General features: G+C 42.7%; 1 protein-coding gene across 1 annotated transcript in view; it reads left to right on the top strand.

Moving 5' to 3' along the window:
- Positions 1-7,285: 7,285 nt before the first annotated feature.
- Positions 7,286-19,217, top strand: part of LOC130912159 (6-phosphofructo-2-kinase/fructose-2,6-bisphosphatase-like) — a 35,635-nt gene continuing 23,703 nt past the window's right edge. Inside the window, exon 1 of the mRNA XM_057830033.1 lies at positions 7,286-7,344. Coding sequence (XP_057686016.1) covers positions 7,296-7,344 — 49 coding nt within the window. The 5' untranslated portion in view covers positions 7,286-7,295. The remainder of the gene's footprint in view (positions 7,345-19,217) is intronic.

Here is a 19,217-nt window from a genome sequence, read left to right as displayed (position 1 = left end):
ACCCAACCAGCAACGTAGCATTTATAAGCCTCCAAGCTCTTAAAGTTTTTCAAACTTTCGTGAGAATAGGCTGATTTTGTGTGGACAAGATAGTTGTAAATATCAGGATAGCAGATATACGGCGAAGCCAGCGGGTCGAAAAACATCGATTTAGGCATCAAATACGGATCTGGCGAATGGATAAACTGAAGCTTTTCCACGTCACGCCTTTTATGCAACGCATCCAATGAGTTTACAGCGTCAGATAACACCGGGGCTTCCATGAATTGCTCTATAACTTGCTCGACTAATTGAAAACAATGAGAATAGGTCTAAAAAAGAGGTACAATATGGCGGCCGGAAACAGCGACACGCCCATTTTGTGACGTAGGTGAGTAGGGTCTATAGGTCCCCCCGTGTGGTTCTGGGATTTTTGCTTACCTTGTTATCATTTTGACGCCACGGGGTGAGCTCTTGCATGGAGCCCCAGATTGAGGGAGATTATCAGTGGTCTTGTATGTCTTCCATTTTCTAATAATTGCTCCCACAGTTGATTTCTTTACACCAAGCATTTTACTTATTGCAGATTCAGTCTTCCCAGCCTGGTGCAGGTCTACAATTTTATCTCTGGTGTCCGTCGACAGCTCTTTGGTCTTGGCCATAGTGGAGTTTGGAGTGTGACTGACACTTGTGGACAGGTGTCTTTTATACCGATAATAAGTTAAAACAGGTGCCATTAATACAGGTAACGAGTGGAGCATCGTTTGACCTCGTTAGAAGAAGTTAGACCTCTTTGACAACCAGAAATCTTGCTTGTTTGTAGGTGACCAAATATTTATTTTCCACTCTAATTTGGAAATAAATTCTTTAAAAATCAAACAATGTGATTTTCTGTTTTTTTTCTCCACATTCTGTCTCTCATGGTTGAGGTTTACCCGTGCAGGCCAATAGCGATAGCTGCTTGGTGTTCACGTGTCATCACACAACACAGAGACAGAGTGTAGTGAGCGCCTGGAGAAAAAAAAAGGCTGCCGTCAAATGTTATAATAATGGACCGGTAAATGGTATCGGCGCCGTCTTTGTTGGTACTCGCCGATACCGATACCAACATTTCGGGCCGGATCGGCACCCCCTGCCGATACTAGTATCAGTGCATCTTTAATTTTTATGTCCTAAACCAATTAACTGCCTTGACTGGTTGTAACTAGCTTGTTAGCGTTTGCTAACAGCATTGCAGCATGCTAGCGTTTCTTCATACATAAAGAGGTTACTTAGAACATAAAATCAGTGTTTAGTATCTACATACACTGATCAGCCAAACTGATAAGATGTTACATGATTCACTTCTGTGCCAGAATGTTATCCTTACTAAGTAAAAGCAATATAACTTACCAGCTAGTCAGTAGAATACGGTATGTGTAAAGCCTTTACACATACACATGTGCAAGTAAGGGGGACAGTTGGATTTGGAGCAATTTGCTCCAAGTCCAACTGCCCCCCTTTCCTACACACGCTTGAAGGGCCCCATGTTGCTTGTTGCCTGGGGCCCCCGACGACCCTTGCTACGCCCCTCAGTCTACATGCTTATGCTGTTGAAAAAAATCATCTTGAAAAAATCATATTGCCATATTTTTCTTACTAATATAACCAGTAGATGATAATTGCTTGCTATACCAGGTTGTAGTATAATGCTTAAGTGTTACAAAGAGTAAAAGAGGGTCGGGATGACAACTGCTTTGCTTCATGGCCGCATCATTGCGTAACTAGACCTTCCGAGGCATCTTCAGCACCTGGCGTCTGGACTTTCGTCTAGACCTTCGAGGACAATTTTCCATCCGAGGACATCTTCCATGGCTGCAGCGTTACATAACTGAAGTGTCTGGGTCATTTTGACTGTTTACATGATTGTTTTGACTGTTTACATGATTGTTTACATGACCTCTTGCTTACACAAGTGTATTTACTTAGGTCCACCTACATGCACACACATATCCAATCGAAAACCACATGGGTGTCTCCAGCTTGCTCTCCCCTCCCTCAGGGTAGCATCCTTTTTTTTTTAGGACAAACCCCTAAATAAAATACCAAGGAGGATTTTTTTTTCTTTAGATCAATTTTGGTGACTGTCACGAGTCACTTTTTGCTCTCCTTGGCCAAGAAAACTGAGTGTCTTCTCTCCTTATTTTTGGGTAATTTTACAATGTCTACCTAAGGATCTATTTTTGAACTTGACAACAACAAACCTCTGTTTTTCTTCACGTCCGATCTGGAGGGCTTTTGTCTTTTCATGAAGTTGACTTGTCACCGTAACGTCACTCAATTACTGCGGGGGCTAAAAATAGCACCTTCAGGTAGCTCGCTGGTCTGCTGGGTGGTGAGTGAGACTACAGGGTCTGTGGTGAAATTATCGCATCACAGGAAAAAGTGAAACGGGCGGAAGGCACGCTAGAAAAATGATTTCATTATTATTTAAAGACTTATGATGAACGGTTTTGTTGTTCTTTTGTTTTATTGTTTTGTATAATTTTTTGAATACTGCTATCACCAATCGGCCATTGCTTGGGACTATTAGGAGTACCAGAATTGTCTGGGACTTCTGGTGTTAAAGTGCATATGACACCAAAAAGCATGTTTATTTCATATTTCACGCGTTTTTTATGCTCCTGAATGAAATGGACCACTTGGATGTGTGTGGAAGCGATCGTTTTATATATTAAATTTTTGAATCCCACGCCATGAAAATGAGTGATTTCCGGCTTCAGTCTCGAGTTTAGGACGAATGCGAATGTGACGTCAGCCGGGGAAGCCTCACCCAACACAGCGTTGCTTCATAGCATGGAGATGCTACAGTGGGGAGAACAAGTATTTGATACACTGCCGATTTTGCTGGTTTTCCCACTTCCCACTGAATCTTCACCCTCCTGACCAATTTTCTCTCAGCAGCAGGTGATAGCTTGTGTTTTCTTCCTGATCATGGCAGTGACAAAACGGTGCCATGCACTTTATACTTACAAACAATTGTTTGCACTGTTGTTCTTGGGACCTGCAGCTGCTTTGAAATGGCTCCAAGTGACTTTCCTGTCTTGTTCAAGTCAATGATTCGCTTTTTCAGATCCATGTATGTATATTTGTGACCCAGCAGATTTGATCACTTTTTCTGTTAACCCATAATAAAGTCGTAAAAGAACCAAACTTCATGAATGTTTTTTGTGACAAAGAAGTATCTGTTCCAATCACTCTATCGGAGAAAAATCTGAGTTGTAGAAATAACCGGAAACTCAAGAGAGCCATGACATCATGTTCTTCACAAGCGTATGTAAACTTTTCACCACAACTGTAGCTTTCAAATGACACTCTTCATGACAAATATGATTGGCAATGAATAATTATTATAATGATTACACAACTATTATATATAGTCATATACTGTAATAATATTTCTAGAATTTTTTTTTGAAAGAATTGTTTTGAATAATGTTGGAAAGGCAAAGTCAGTGTTCTGAATCTGTTTACTTTCCATTCTTTTGCACTAGTAAATGCTATTAGCATTTAACCTTGTGGTGGCTACCACCTCCATTTAGTGTTACAGGACTGTTATTTATGTGATATTCTTTGAACATGTACACTTTGGTGAAAGTTTGTTTGAATGCTTATGGGATCTGATTTTTTCTTCTAATTAGAGGTAGCGACCACAGCTGTTCATGGTCTGGCATCTGGTGGTCGTTAGTGGTCTGTCCTTATTTAAGCAGCCCCAGTGATGGGTCTGCAGGTCAGTTTTGGTCAAAGCATTTTGTTATGATTGGCCTCCTTTATGTTGGGCCCAAAATATTTTGTTATATTGGATTTTTTTGTGACTTTATTAAATTGAATGTTAACCTGAGTTGAAACACCAGTGTCCTCGTGTTTATGTTGGTCCACTACAAACCTCATTGTTTATTTGTGATTAATTATTGTTATTTACACTTTAATAAAAAAATGTAAGTGTTCCAAAATAGTTTTGTGAATTTATAAGCGTCAACAAAAATGTCATTGCTAAATTAGTAAAAAAAAAAAAGAAAATTAGTCGATTAATCGTAAAACTAGTCGGCTGACTAATCAGAAGAAAATTTGTCGTTTAGGAAAGCCATAGTGAAACAGAACATATTTCCTCCACACCCTTCTCACCTTTTTAAAACAGTAAATAAAATACTCAAGTCCCATTCTGTATCAGCAGCTTTAAACTACATTCAATTAATTTAATGATGTGAATCAACCGTTAAAGTTGTTAAAATTCTCCCGTTATTCCACCATTTCCCTTCTGTCTACTTTTGACATATCAAAGTTTTAAAACTGTTTCATCATTTAAAGACTGATTCAAGTTTAAGATTTTGCCGATTTAGGAGTATTTTATATAAAAAGTTCATTAGGTTTGCTACAATAGAGCCTTCTAGAGAAGTCTACTGCTTTAAGATGGCGGCTGTTAACAACGCGGCAACTACTAAACGGCAAGTCTGTCATTTTGCATCTAGTTCTTTTTACATGTTCTACCACCGCCATTGTCTGTCATTTTGCATATAGTTCTACATATACAGTGGGGCAAAAAAGAATTTAGTCAACCTCTAATTGTGCAACTTCTCCCACTGGAAAATATTAGAGAGGCCTGTACTTGTCAACATGGGTAAACCTCAACCATGAGAGACAGAATGTGGAAAAAAAACCAACAGAAAATCACATTGTTTGATTTTTAAAGAATTTATTTGCAAATCATGGTGGAAAATAAGTATTTGGTCAATACCAAAAGTTCATTTCAATACTTTGTTTGCCTTTGTTGGCAATAACGGAGGCCAAACATTTTCTGTAAATCTTCACAAGCTTTTCACACACTGTTGCTGGTATTTTGACACATTCCTCCATGCTGATCTCCTCAAGAGCAATGATGTTTTGGGGCTGTCGTTGGGCAACACAGACGTTCAACTCCCTCTACGGATTTTCTATGGCAGGGGGCATTTGCTACCGGGCTGCACAGAAATAATAATTTAATAATGATCGCATTCTGGCTGAATCAACCCTGTGCCCCTGCTTAACACACCAATATCCCTTTCTACTCTAGATATAATACTACGGGATAGATTAGGATGTCATCATAGAAGTCTATTAATTGGACCGCTAGCAGTACATCTTGTTTGTGTATATAATTTATCTATGTGCGCTTGTCCTCTATAATAACGTATTGCTAGGCCGCGGGCGCAGCACATTTGTTCCCGGAAATAATTAGCCCCCACACGAGCGAATATGACTGAAAAACTTTTGGAGATATTTTTACGGCGAAAAGGGCACCTGACGAGCCTACAACCTCGAAGACCCACGAACTGCGAAGGAGTGGATTCGTGACCCGTTTGTGAATAAATCGAGTGATTTGAGCATGTCTGTTCAACAGGAAGATCAACTTGTAGAGATCGCAAATGACGGCAACCTTATTTAACGTACATTTGAGACAACAACTCTACCGAGGTTCTGGATTAAAGTCATTCTGGAATATCCTGACATTGCGACAAGAGCATTGAAAACCTTACTACAATTTCCAACATCGTATCTTTGTGAAGCGGGCTTCTGTTTAACGACAAGGCGAAGTCGTTAATGGTGAGAGCGGTGTGCAGTTGTGTGCAGCTTACATGGCAGGATGTATCTGAGGAGAACTTTTCTACAAGTCCTTTCATGATCAAACGTAAGTTAATATTCCATTCTTTCAAGAAAGTTTTTAGTGTTTACCTTGGAATCGCTGCATTTGGGCATTTTGCGGCTATGTTTAACGTTACGCGCATGCGCAGAACCGCACTGTTACAATTTTTGATGGGTTGCAAAATTTGTCGGAACACCGGTCCGTGAAAGAAAGACCCAAATAACACCGGTCCGTGGTGCAAAAAAGGTTGGGGACCCCTGTTCTATGGGGTTGAGATCTGGAGACTGGCTAGGCCACTCGAGGACCTTGAAATGCTTCTTTCGAAGCCACTCCTTTGTTGCCCTGGCTGTGTGTTTGGGATCATTGCCATGCTGAAAGACCCAGCCACGTCTCATCTTCAATGCCCTTGCTGATGGAAGGAGATTTTCACTCAAAATCTCTCGATACATGGCCCCATTCATTCTTTCCTTTACACAGATCGGTCGCCCTGGTCCCTATGCTGAGAAACAGCCCCAAAGCATGATATTTACACCTCCATGCTTCACAGTGGGTATGGTGCAAATCAGTATTAATTTTCTTCCAAACACGAGAACCTGTGTTTCTACCAAAAAGTTCTTTTTTGGTTTCATCTGACTATAACACATTGGTTCCAGTCCTCTTCTGGATCATCCAAATGTTCTCTAGCGAACCGCAGACGGGTTTGGACGTGTACTTTATTCAGCAGGGGGCACACATCTGGCAGTGCAGGATTTGAGTCCCTGGCGGCGCATTGTGTTACTGATAGTAGCCTTTGTTACTGTGATCCCAGCTCTCTGTAGGTCATTTACTAGGTCCCCCCAGTGTGGTTCTGGGATTTTTGCTCACCGTTCTTATCATTTTGATATCATGGGGTGAGGAGGGAGTTGAAAGTCCTTGTTGCCCAACAACAGCCCCAAAACATCACTGCCCTAGAGAAGATCTGCATGGAGGAATTGGCTAAAATACCAGCAACAGTGTGTGAAAAGCTTGTGAAGACTTACAGAAAACATTTGGGCTCCGTTATTGCAAACAAAGGCTACATAACAAAGTACTGAAATGAACTTTTGGTATTGAGCAAATACTTATTTTCCACTATGATTTGCAAATAAATTCTTTAAAAATCAAACAATGTGATTTTCTGGGATTTTTTCCCCCCCACATTCTGTCTCTCATGGTTGAGGTTTACCCATGTTGACAATTACAGGCCTCTAATATTTTCAAGTGGGAGAACTTGCACAATTAGTGGTTGACTAAATACTTATTTACCCCACTGTATATCGTCACACTTCGAGTTACTACCCACCTTGACTGCCACCCACTGGTTAGCTAATGAAAAAAACAACAGCAGCAAGCAAGACACTATCACTTTCTTGGTGACCTTTGTACATTTTAGGACCCACCCACTGCATCCAGATTAGGTGTTTACGCGTGTGTGTGTGTTATGAACTCCGGCCCTGGCAAACATTAAAGGACATCACCAGTGCGCTGCTATCGTATGTCCGTGTGTCATTAAAAAGAGGTTGGGCAGCGGGTGGGTGAGAGGGGTCTGCAAGAAAATAACTCCGGCATGTGGGGGTGTGACATCTTTAAAAACAGCATGACTTCTTGTGCCACCGAGTTGCGCGATCGGTCGCCCGCGATGGAGCTTCTCCAGCCGTTGAGACGGAGAAGGTGCGACAGCAACACAGGTAAGATTGGGAGGGAGTTGTGGTCAAAGGGTTATTGAAACTTATTGTGAAGGTCTGATTTTTGACAGGATGTTACACCCATTTGTCTGATTGAAATCCTTCCACTTTCATTTGTTGAACTAAGGATTGGAACCAGGTAAAAAGAGAAAAAAGTAGGGCTGTCAAACGATTAAAATTTTTTATCGAGTTAATTGCAGCTTAAAAATTAATTAATCGCAATTCAAACCATCTAAAAAATATGCCATATTTTCTGTAAATTATTCTTGGAATGGAAAGATAAGACACAAGATGGATATATACATTCAACATACGGTACATAAGTACTGCATTTGTTTATTACAACAATAAATCAACAAGATGGCATGAACATTATTAACATTCTGTTAAAGCGATCCATGGATAGAAAGACTTGAAGTTCTTAAAAGATAAATGTTAGTACAAGTTATAGAAATGTTATATTAAAACACTTCTTAATATTTTCGTTTTAACAAATTTGTAAAATGTTCAATAAAAAAATTAACTAGTAGCCCGCTATTGTTGATGTCAATAATTACGCAATGCTCATGGGTGCTGAAGCCCATAAAATCAGTCGCACCCAAGCGCCAGCAGAAGACGACAAAACTCCCAAGAAACACAAGTAACAAGTGGACATTGCACTTTGCTGTCATTTTAATCTGTTTGAGCGGGGCATGTTCGTTAATTGCGTCAAATATTTTAACGTGATTAGTTTAAAAAATTAACGCCCGTTAACTCGATAATTTTGACAGCCATAGAAAAAAGTAAATTAAAAAAAAAAGTGGCTGAATAGAGATGCGGGGAGTCTTGTTGTCTCGTTGAGTAGACGAGTTGCTGTGTCCGGCCGCTTGGGACTCTCTCTGAATTCTCTGTGAACTCTGAACTCAGCCGGAAGGCGCACAGCTGTTAAGTATCCGTCCGGTAACGTGCTCAGCCAAATGTACACACAAGGTTTCTGTGGGTGAATTATGTCACAACAAAGGGTCACCACAAAGTATTTATTTTGAAGTATACAACTACAGTGATCCCTCCATACTTCGCACTTCAAACATCGCACCCTCAGTCCATCGCTGATGTTTTTTTTTTTACTTTCTATTAAAAAAGAAATGCTGGATTTGTTGCGCTCTACCTCCTGAAACGTTTCCTTCTCCCCAGGCAGCTGCAGCTGGTTAAAGTTAACGATGAGTGACAAGGGAGCTGCTTTGAACTTGCCTGAGAAACTTGAGAGTACTACATTTCAAAGGCGCCAACTCGTTTAACTTGTTAAACATTGACTGTAGTGTGCTATGGCCAGTGGCGGACTTGGCAATTTTGGGGCCTAAGGCGAACATATCCAGGGGCCCTCTTCATGGGTCAGGGGTTAAAAAGGTGAGAAGGGTGTGGAGGAAATATGTTCTGGTACACTAGGGCTGTCCTAAACGACAGATTTTCTCCTGATTAGTTAGCCGACTAGTTTTACGATTAATCGACTCATCTAATAATTTTCTTTTTTTTAACTAATTTAGCAATGAAATTTTTGTTGTCCCCTCGTTTCTCTGCCTGGGTATCCGCCCTGCGCTCCGTCGCGGGTCGCTGGCTGAACGCCGGTGTATTGGCTGGATGTCACCTGCTCCGGCGGGAGACCCTGCCCTGGGCTTGGTGGGCCGCTGGGGGTCCCGTGGCGTGCTGTGCCAGTTGGGGGGCTGCAGATGTGGCTCGTGGGCCGGGTGGGGGGACGGGGGTGGAGGGGGTGGTGCGTCCCCTCTTCCCAACCCTGAAGGCCAGTTGATGGGGGCGCGGGTGGCCCCGACGATGGCTCCTTTGCTGGGCTGTGGGAGGAGAGATGGGCTGCGCTGCCCACAACCCCCCCTCCCCGGGCTGGCTGGGTGGGGGCCGTGGCCCTGGGTTGGCGCCCACATGGTGTCTCCGCTCATCTGCGTGGCTGTCGCGTGTTGGGTGGGGCTCGCATGTGATTGGGCGCACTCAGGTGGGAGGTTCCGGTGCCGGTGGATCGGTTGCCAACGGGCTTACACCCACATAGGATTCACACGATTACTGGTTCCTAGATCACAGAGCTGATTAGTGTACACTCTAGCCCTCCCAATCACTCAGCGTAGCGACTCCCCCACCCCCTTCCCTTCTTTCCCTGGTGAACAGGCCCCCCACATGGTGTCAACCGGAAATATATCTAGCTGACGATAGCACCAATATATTCATAGTGTAGTTTCCAGAAAACACAGAATGGGATGGTATAATTCCTGTGCAGGCACATGCAAAAGACTTCAATGAATGCTGGTAGAAAAGATGGGGGAATTAATTTGTGGGTACGCATCCTCAGTAGTGTTCCACTGGGTCATGGGGTGTTTCGGCCTTTGACACTATACACCCTCCCCAGAAGCGGCCAGCTGCAGGGTGATCAGCCCTGAGCTCGCGTCCCAGGCCCAATTAGCCAAGGCAGTCACCTTGGCGCAAGGTGGCAAAAAACCTCAGGGGGACTATGCATGGAAGGGGTGTCCAGTTCCCTGAGCCAGGCTAAGGCTGACCGCATACCTCCTGACGCACTACCTGGGGCTGCAGCTTGGGTCGTTCCTCTTTAGCCATAGCTACTGGCTGCTTCTTTCAGCTGCTTCTGACGCAGCTTTGATGGCTGTGCGCTGGCTCTGGCCCCTGACTCCCAAGTCCCTCAGGAGCTTTGTGTAAGTTGTTCCTACAAAGCCTCTGCATCCGACTTCCACTGGGCGGACTTCAGCGTTCCAGCCACGCTGTTGAGCTTCAGCGGCTAGCTCGAAATACCGCAGGTGTTTTCGCTCATATGCCTCCTCTATGGAGTCCTCCCATGGTACAGAGAGCTCGATGATAAATACCTTTTTTAAGGAGGGGGACCAGAGCACTAGGTCAGGCCTCAAGGTGGTAGTGGCGATCTCTGAGGGGAACACCAGCTGTTTGCCAACATTTGCCAGCATCACCCAGTCGCGTGTTGGGAACAACTGGCTTCTCTCTGATGGTGTAGTAGACCTCATGGCAGCTGTGGCCCCTTCACGAACAAAGGCAGGTCCCCAGGAGATATTAGATGTCTGTGGTAGGGCGTTGATGTTATTAGGCATTCAATGTATTTCTTGTTGTTGTTTGTGTTTCTTTTCCTGTGTTTCTTTTCGTTTCTTCTGCTCCCCCATAACCCCTTCCTGTTCGCTGCTTTGTCATAATAAACGATGTACAGTGCCTTGCAAAAGTATTCGGCCCCCTTGAACCTTGCAACCTTTCGCCACATTTCAGGCTTCAAACATAAAGATATAAAATTTTAATTTTTTTGTCAAGAATCAACAACAAGTGGGACACAATCGTGAAGTGGAACAAAATTTATTGGATAATTTAAACTTTTTTAACAAATAAAAAACTGAAAAGTAGGGCGTGCAATATTATTCGGCCCCCTTGCGTTAATACTTTGTAGCGCCACCTTTTGCTCCAATTACAGCTGCAAGTCGCTTGGGGTATGTTTCTATCAGTTTTGCACATCGAGAGACTGACATTCTTGCCCATTCTTCCTTGCAAAACAGCTCGAGCTCAGTGAGGTTGGATGGAGAGTGTTTGTGAACAGCAGTCTTCAGCTCTTTCCACAGATTCTCCATTGGATTCAGGTCTGGAATTTGACTTGGCCATTCTAACACCTGGATTCGTTTATTTTTGAACCATTCCATTGTAGATTTGGCTTTATGTTTTGGATCATTGTCCTGTTGGAAGATAAATCTCCGTCCCAGTCTCAGGTCTTGTGCATATACCAACAGGTTTTCTTCCAGAATGTTCCTGTATTTGGCTGCATCCATCTTCCCGTCAATTTTAACCATCTTCCCTGTCCCTGCTGAAGAAAAGCAGGCCCAAACCATGATGCTGCCACCACCATGTTTGACAGTGGGGATGGTGTGTTCAGGGTGATGAGCTGTGTTGCTTTTACGCCAAACATATCGTTTTGCATTGTGGCCAAAAAGTTCAATTTTGGTTTCATCTGACCAGAGCACCTTCTTCCACATGTTTGGTGTGTCTCCCAGGTGGCTTGTGGCAAACTTTAAACGAGACTTTTTATGGATATCTTTGAGAAATGGCTTTCTTCTTGCCAGTCTTCCTTAAAGGCCAGATTTGTGCAGTGTACGACAGATTGTTGTCCTATGGACAGACTCTCCCACCTCAGCTGTAGATCTCTGCAGTTCATCCAGAGTGATCATGGGCCTCTTGGCTGCATCTCTGGTCAGTTTTCTCCTTGTTTGAGAAGAAAGTTTGGAAGGACGGCCGGGTCTTGGTAGATTTGCAGTGGTCTGATGCTCCTTCCATTTCAATATGATGGCTTGCACAGTGCTCCTTGAGATGTTTAAAGCTTGGGAAATCTTTTTGTATCCAAATCCGGCTTTAAACTTCTCCACAACAGTATCTCGGACCTGCCTGGTGTGTTCCTTGGTTTTCATAATGCTCTCTGCACTTTAAACAGAACCCTGAGACTATCACAGAGCAGGTGCATTTATACGGAGACTTGATTACACACAGGTGGATTCTATTTATCATCATCGGTCATTTAGGACAACATTGGATCATTCAGAGATCCTAACTGAACTTCTGGAGTGAGTTTGCTGCACTGAAAGTAAAGGGGCCGAATAATATTGCACGCCCCACTTTTCAGTTTTTTATTTGTTAAAAAAGTTGAAATTATCCAATAAATGTTGTTCCACTTCACGATTGTGTCCCACTTGTTGTTGATTCTTGACAAAAAAATTAAATTTCATATCTTTATGTTTCAAGCCTGAAATGTGGCGAAAGGTTGCAAGATTCAAGGGGGCCGAATACTTTTGCAAGGCACTGTATGTTGAATGATCACAATGGGAGTATGTCATACTCTCAATGTGAAATATTAAAACTGTTTAGACCATCCGGACACTTAGACTTCCATTCTCATTTTTCTCATTCTCACTCCCCCATTTACAAGCCACTTCCTATTTATGTTGAATTACTGAACAGGAAGTGACTCAAGGATGTTTTCTGTTGAATTTCAGTCCACAGTTGATTTTGGGGCATTTACAGGTCACTTCCTATTAATTTTAGGGCATTTACAGGTCACTTCCTTTTTCTTATGAGGCATTTACGAATCACTTCCTGTTGATTTTGGGGCATTTACATGTCTTCTTGTTTATTCTGGTTTACTGAACAGGAAGTGACTAGAGAATATCCCCAACTGACCTGTAAATGCCCTAAAATCAATAGAAAGTGAATGCCTACAATAGACTGGCTGTGAATGGTCTAGTTTCAGCGCCATTGACGGTGCTTGACCTCCAATCCTGTCAAAATGAATTGGCGGTCTAGCCAGTCAGCCAGTAAGCTAACTTAGACACTATTCTATTGTTGGAGTACTTTTGAATGTAAAACAAGGTTGCAGAGGAATGGAGAAGGCACCAGACAGTTGGCTGTGGTTTGCCACCATAAACAGATTGATTTGTTTCCCACTGAATGCCTGATGTGTCTTCATTCTGCGTCACTCACATGCTGTCGGGGGATCCAGACAGACTTGATGTCATGCCAGCCAGTCTAGACCTGACTAGTAGGCCAGGTCAATGACGCGGCCCTTTCGACATTTTGCCCATGCGGCATAATCCGTTAGTAATGGGCAAGCACCCAGCACCCCCTTCATAAGCCATTCACAGATGTGGTGGGTGGCGCAAGCATCTGCGGGCCACCTTATATAAATGACTGAACCTTTTTGGTTTTAGTCATGGCATGCAGCAACAGAATCACGACTGGGTAAGAGACGTGTTCTTCTCATAGTTGACGTTTCTTAACGAAAGAGCCAACCAGTTTGGAGCAGTTCGATTGATCTATTAACTCTATACACTGAGCATTTTTTGTGAAATTAGATGATTTTTGTCATGAACATTTTTCCAAAATTGAAAACACGTTAAATTTGTTGTCATGTGATTGCCTGTCTTTATTTGTAATGCTTTGTCACCTCCTAGTGGCACTTCAGTGTTTTTTTTTTTAGATTTCGGCTCATTCTACAGATGTTATTACTAGGGGTGTCAAACGATTAAAATTTTGAATCGAGTTAATTACAGCTCAAAAATTAATTAATTGTAATTAATCGCAATTAATCGCAATTCAAACCATCTATAAAATATGCCATATTTTTCTGTAAATTATTGTTGGAATGGAAAGATAAGACCGAGATGGATATGTACATTCAACATACGGTACATAAGTACTGTATTTCTTTATTATAACAATAAATCAACAAGATGGCATTACCATTATTAACATTCTGTTAAAGCGATCCATGGATAGAAAGACTTGTAGGTCTTAAAAGATAAATAAAAATAATAAATATATAAATATTTATCAAAAAAATTATAGAAAATAAATAAAAGATAATAACTAGTACAAGTTATAGAAATTTTACATTAAAACCCCTCATCATGTTTTCGTTTGAATAAAATTTGTAAAATTTCCAATCAAAAAATAAACTAGTAGCCCGCCATTGTTGATGTCAATAATTACTTACACAATGCACATGGATCCTGAAGCCTATAAAATCAGTCGCACCCAAGCGCCAGCAGAGGGCGGCAAAACTCCGAAAAACACAACAAGTACACCTTTCACTTTGCTGTCCTTTTAATATGTTTGAGCGGGGCATTTGTGCGTTAATTGCGTCAAATATTTTAACGGGATTCATTTAAAAAATTAATTACCGCTCGTTAACGCGTTAATTTTGACAGCCCTAGTTATTACATGACTACTGAAGCTCATAGCAAACACAGCGCGAAAATAGATGAGCTAACTTCTGCAGCCATTGTTGGCCATTTAATCTCGGTGTTTCTGCTTTGAAAAAATGATATTCTTATTTTTGTTCATATTCATGAGCATTGTGTAGGACACTGTGATGTGTATATTTTGTTTGTTTTTGTGTACTGAACCTTTCGTATATTTCGAGTCATGAGATTTCATTTCTTCAATCGACATTCTATGTCGCACCCAAACCAACCCCAGAAAATAACACAGCGTCTTCCAAGTTTCACAGAAAAAACAGTGTACAGTACATTTCTGTGACCACTCCAAGAGGCCATTATTTTACTGTACAAAGTGTCAACAATCTGTCCGGGTGATAAATTTCAATTTTCTGAAGACTGAATAATGCTGACAAAGCAAACATTTCAACAAGGCACATTTGGTCATCAAATGTTTTGTACGGAGCCCCTAAAGGGACACCAACAGAAATAAAAAAAATTTAAACCATCTGGTGAGCACCGGATTGCTTCTAGTCTGGTAAAAATTTGCATTATACAGTGCCCTCCATAATTATTGGATTTATAATAATTTTGTGTTTTTTAGCTTCGAATATTTTTTTTCTTCCAAGTAATATGGGACCTTAATGGAAAAAAAGAGAAAAATCCAACCTTCAATACAAGTGCATTTATTCAGTGGGGAAAAAAATCCCACATAAAGAAATAATTGACATCAAATAATGTGTGTCAGAATTATTAGCACCCCTGGTGTTCATACTTTGTACAACCCACTTTTGCCAACAAAACAACACCTAATCTTCTCCTATAATGTTTCACAAGATGGGAAAAGACAGAACGAGGGATCTTCAGCCATTCCTCTTTGCAGAATCTCTCTAAATCATCCAGAGACCTGGGTTCTGGATGACCCCATAGGTTTTCAATGGGGTTGAGGTCTTGGGACTGAGATGGCCATGGGAGGAGCTTGATTTTGTGTCTGGTGAACCATTTCTGTGTAGATTTGGCCATATATTTAGGGTCATTGTCTTGCTGAAAGACCCAGTGACGACCCATCTTCAGCTTTCGGGCAGAGGGCAACAGATTTTGATTTTGAATGTGCTGGTATTTCAAAGCATTCATGATGCCATGCACCCTAACAAGGTTCCCAGGGCCTTTGGAAGTGAAACAGCCCCACAGCATCACTGACCCACCCCCATACTTCACAGTGGGTATGAGGTGCTGTCTATACGCCAACAAGCTGTTTGGGAGGCATGCACGGAGAAAACCTTTCCTCACTCACAATCATAAACGCAAAAGTCTGGAGTTCGCCAAGCGGTATTGGGGCTTCAACTGGGACCGTGTGCTTTGGTCAGATGAGACCAAGATTGAGCTTTTTGGAACCAAACACTCTAAGTGGGTCTGGCGTGCCATGAAAGATGCGCATGCTGAAAAGCACCTCACACCCACTGTAAAGTATGGGGGTGGGTCAGTGATGCTATGGGGCTGTTTGGCTTCCAAAGGCCCTGGGAACCTTGTTAGGGTGCATGGCTTTGAAATACAGTACCAGGACATTTTAAATCAAAATCTATTGCCCTCTGCCCGAAAGCTGAAGATGGGTCGTCACTGGGTCTTTCAGCAAGACAATGACCCTAAACATATGGCCAAATCGACACAGAAATGGTTCACCAGACACAAAATCAAGCTCCTCCCATGGCCATCTCAGTCCCCAGGCCTTGTTTTGTTGGCAAAAGGGTGTTGTACAAAGTATTAACACCAGGGGTGCTAATAATTGTGAATTTTTTCCCCACTGAATAAATGCACTTGTATTGAGGGTTGGATTTTTCCATTAAGGTCCCATAATATTTAGAAAAAAATATTAGAAGCTAAAAAACACATAATTACTATAAATCCAATAATTATGGAGGGCACTGTATATCATCCATTACTTGAATGGGTACAGGGCTTAGTCAGTACAATAGCCATTAAGCTAGCGGACTTTTGCTATGCAAGTTAGCCAATTGTTCTTTTGTTGTACTTAGATCCTCATTTATTTTTTTCTTTTATATCGTTTGAGGCAAAGCTCATCAGGCGCTAGTTGAGTCCAACAGTGAAGTAAAGCTCAACTAACAACTAACCATTGCTGCTTCGCTACTGTGCAGACGTCTCTCTGCTTTGCTCCTGCTTCTCAAGCTTCAATCATCTTTTTAATCATTTTTAAACACCTCTAAATTACTCAGGAGGTCTTGGAATTATCTTTTAATCATGTTTATATTCAAACAAAGGCTTTTTGAGCATTTTTGAGCCTTTTAAAGTGCTTTTTTGTCGTTACTGGAACACAAGTCTGCCTTATCGGAGCTGAGGAATTCGGCTAACGAAAGCTAAGTAGCAGCAACATGCCTCCCCTGTCAATGGATGATTACCACAAACTGCTCCAGAAGATAGCAGTACTGGAAACAAAAATCTACCGGCTTGAAGTGAATATGGAGGTAAATGGACAGCTCGGGAATGAAACCACTCTGCCGATCTCCCAAAACAGCGAGTGGGAGCGGACCCACAGAATGCAAACAAACACCATCGAGACTCAACGGGACCCTGGCAGAACCCAGCACTGGCAGATTTACGATGAAAAGGAATGGCCACCTCTGCAGAAGAATGCGTCATCTACTCCGGCACCAGAAGGAAAATTATCACAGATCAAGGCAACAACAAAGGCTCAAAGCAAAGTGCCTCAAGCTGCTGGAATTCTACTGGAAAATAGATTTACGCCACTCTCCGAGACTCCTGACCCAGGGAAAGTTGGAACACCCAGCTCGAAAGAGAGGTACGATGCTAATGCATGTGCTAGCAGGCTACAGAGAAAGCGACCCAATGGGCCCCGCACTCTGATAGTGGGCGACTTTGCTGTGAATGGGATGAAACACTTTTGTAGCAACAATACCAGAGTATGTTGTTTAAACAAAGCTACGGTGTCTGTTATCTCTGAACGTATCCTGAGCATTGCTGCTCAGCATCCAACAGCCACTAGTCTGATAATACACACAGGAGCCCTCGATATTGCGAAGCAAAAATCAGAGCTTTTAAAGCAAGACTTCACTGAACTGATAAACAAAGTCGGAACTTTAAATACTGAGGTGTTTTTCAGTGGACCCATACCCGCGCCCAGGCTGGGGGATGAAAGTTTCAGCAGAGTGATGATGCTTAACAAATGGCTCAAAGCAACATGCGCTGGACAATCGATGTACTTCATTGACAATTTCAACATATTTTCAGGGCGCAGGCACCTCTTTAAGAACGATGGCCTTCACCTAAATAAGTCAGGAGTGCGGTTACTAAGCAGCAGCATGTTTTATCTCTTGAGGCACAGACAGTCTGCTTATCTCGAGGAAAGGAGGCAAGCTGTCCCAAAACATCGGATAAACATGGTGGCTGGGATGAGTGCTGAATCAGACAGTGTGCACGCAGGATCAATCTCTCCTCCAAAAATGGAGCCGATAGTCGCTGAAGGGGAAGTGACTAAGCTAGCCCCGCCAGGCTGTGACCAACCCTCCTCTGCTGAGGCTCCACTGCCTCAACGGAAGGAGACCCTGGTAGCAGGTGATCGACCCCCTTCAGACGAGACTCAAGAAGTGGCTCCATCAGCTCAACAGGAGGAGAACGACCCGACCGTGCAATCCTCTGCTGTCGAGGCCCCATCCAGCACCAAATCCTCGCACTCCAAGACGCCACCATGCCGCCGACTCCAGGCTAAGGCCCCATCCAGCCCCAAATCCTCACACTCCAAGACGCCACCACGCCGCCGACTCCAGGATAAGGCCCCATCCAGCACCAAATCCTCACACTCCAAGACGCCACCACTCCGCCGACTCAGTCAGGCTAAGGCCTCATCAAGGCCTAAATCCCCACAGTCCCGGAAGCCACCCCGCCGACGACTTAGTTTGGATGGAATAATGAGTCAACCTGATTGGGACTCCATGGGTCTAGATAGCAAGGTTAACCAGTCTCTTGATCTCCTCAAGTTCATGTCTTCGCTTCCACCCTGTACCTGCCACACCCGACAGGTGCCAGGGGAAGATGGCAACAAACCAACCAGCCTCCACTGGAATTCTCTCGGGGCAAAGCCAAAGCACTACAACTCTGGAACTACACGGTATTATCCTTCTATGGAGGAAGCCATGTTTGCGACACCAATATGATGTGCACCGGGTCCAGGCTGTGAAAACATTACAAAGACTTTTCTGTCCCAGCAAAAGCCGGGGCCTTATGGAGTACAGTATGTATGCTCAACAATCCCTTTGTGATAAACAACAAAAAAAGGGCTAGACTGGTGAGAAATAAAAAACGTTCAATAAATTCTGCCAACCTGTTAACCATAGTATGTCATTCCCAAAGCTCACCAGTGAATCCAGTCTGGCATCTCCAATTGGCTCTGCTAAATATTAGATCTTTAGCTGGCAAATCTTTCTTAATTAATGATTTTATCTGCAAACATAACCTTGACATGTTGTTCCTAACAGAAACTTGGTTAGATCAAGATAAGAGTTCGACAGTTCTGATCGAGGCAACCCCCGCAAACTTCAATTTCTTTAGTGCGCCAAGAACCCATAAGAAAGGAGGTGGGGTTGCCAGTCTGATCAGGGACAGTTTTCAATGCACGAATATTTCATGTGGTCAGTTTGATTCCTTTGAGTATATTGTCATTCAGCTAAAAAGCCCTTGCAGAGCTGCCTTGGTAACAATTTACAGACCACCGAAGTATAACACAATGTTCTTTGATGAGTTTACCAAAATACTGTCTTCCGTGTGCATGGACTTTGATTGTGTTGTTTTAGTGGGTGACTTTAACATTCATGTTGATAATCCTGAAGAAGGATGTGCTAGAGAGCTTTTAAATATTTTGGATACATTTGGTTTATCTCAGCATGTCACAGTTCCAACACATAACAGAGGGCACATACTGGACTTAATAATATCCAAAGGTCTTAACATCTCTGAGGTCACAGTGAATGATGTTGCTCTGTCTGATCACTACTGCATTATGTTTAAAATGACCACCCCTGTCCATCCTCTGAAAAGGGAAACAGAGTTTATTAGGAAGCGTTACATAAGTGATAACACATGTGCGTTATTCAC

Source organism: Corythoichthys intestinalis, chromosome 2 (genome assembly GCF_030265065.1).
Source record: "Corythoichthys intestinalis isolate RoL2023-P3 chromosome 2, ASM3026506v1, whole genome shotgun sequence".
Lineage (NCBI taxonomy): Eukaryota > Metazoa > Chordata > Actinopteri > Syngnathiformes > Syngnathidae > Corythoichthys > Corythoichthys intestinalis.
This window is presented reverse-complemented; position numbering and strand designations above follow the sequence as displayed.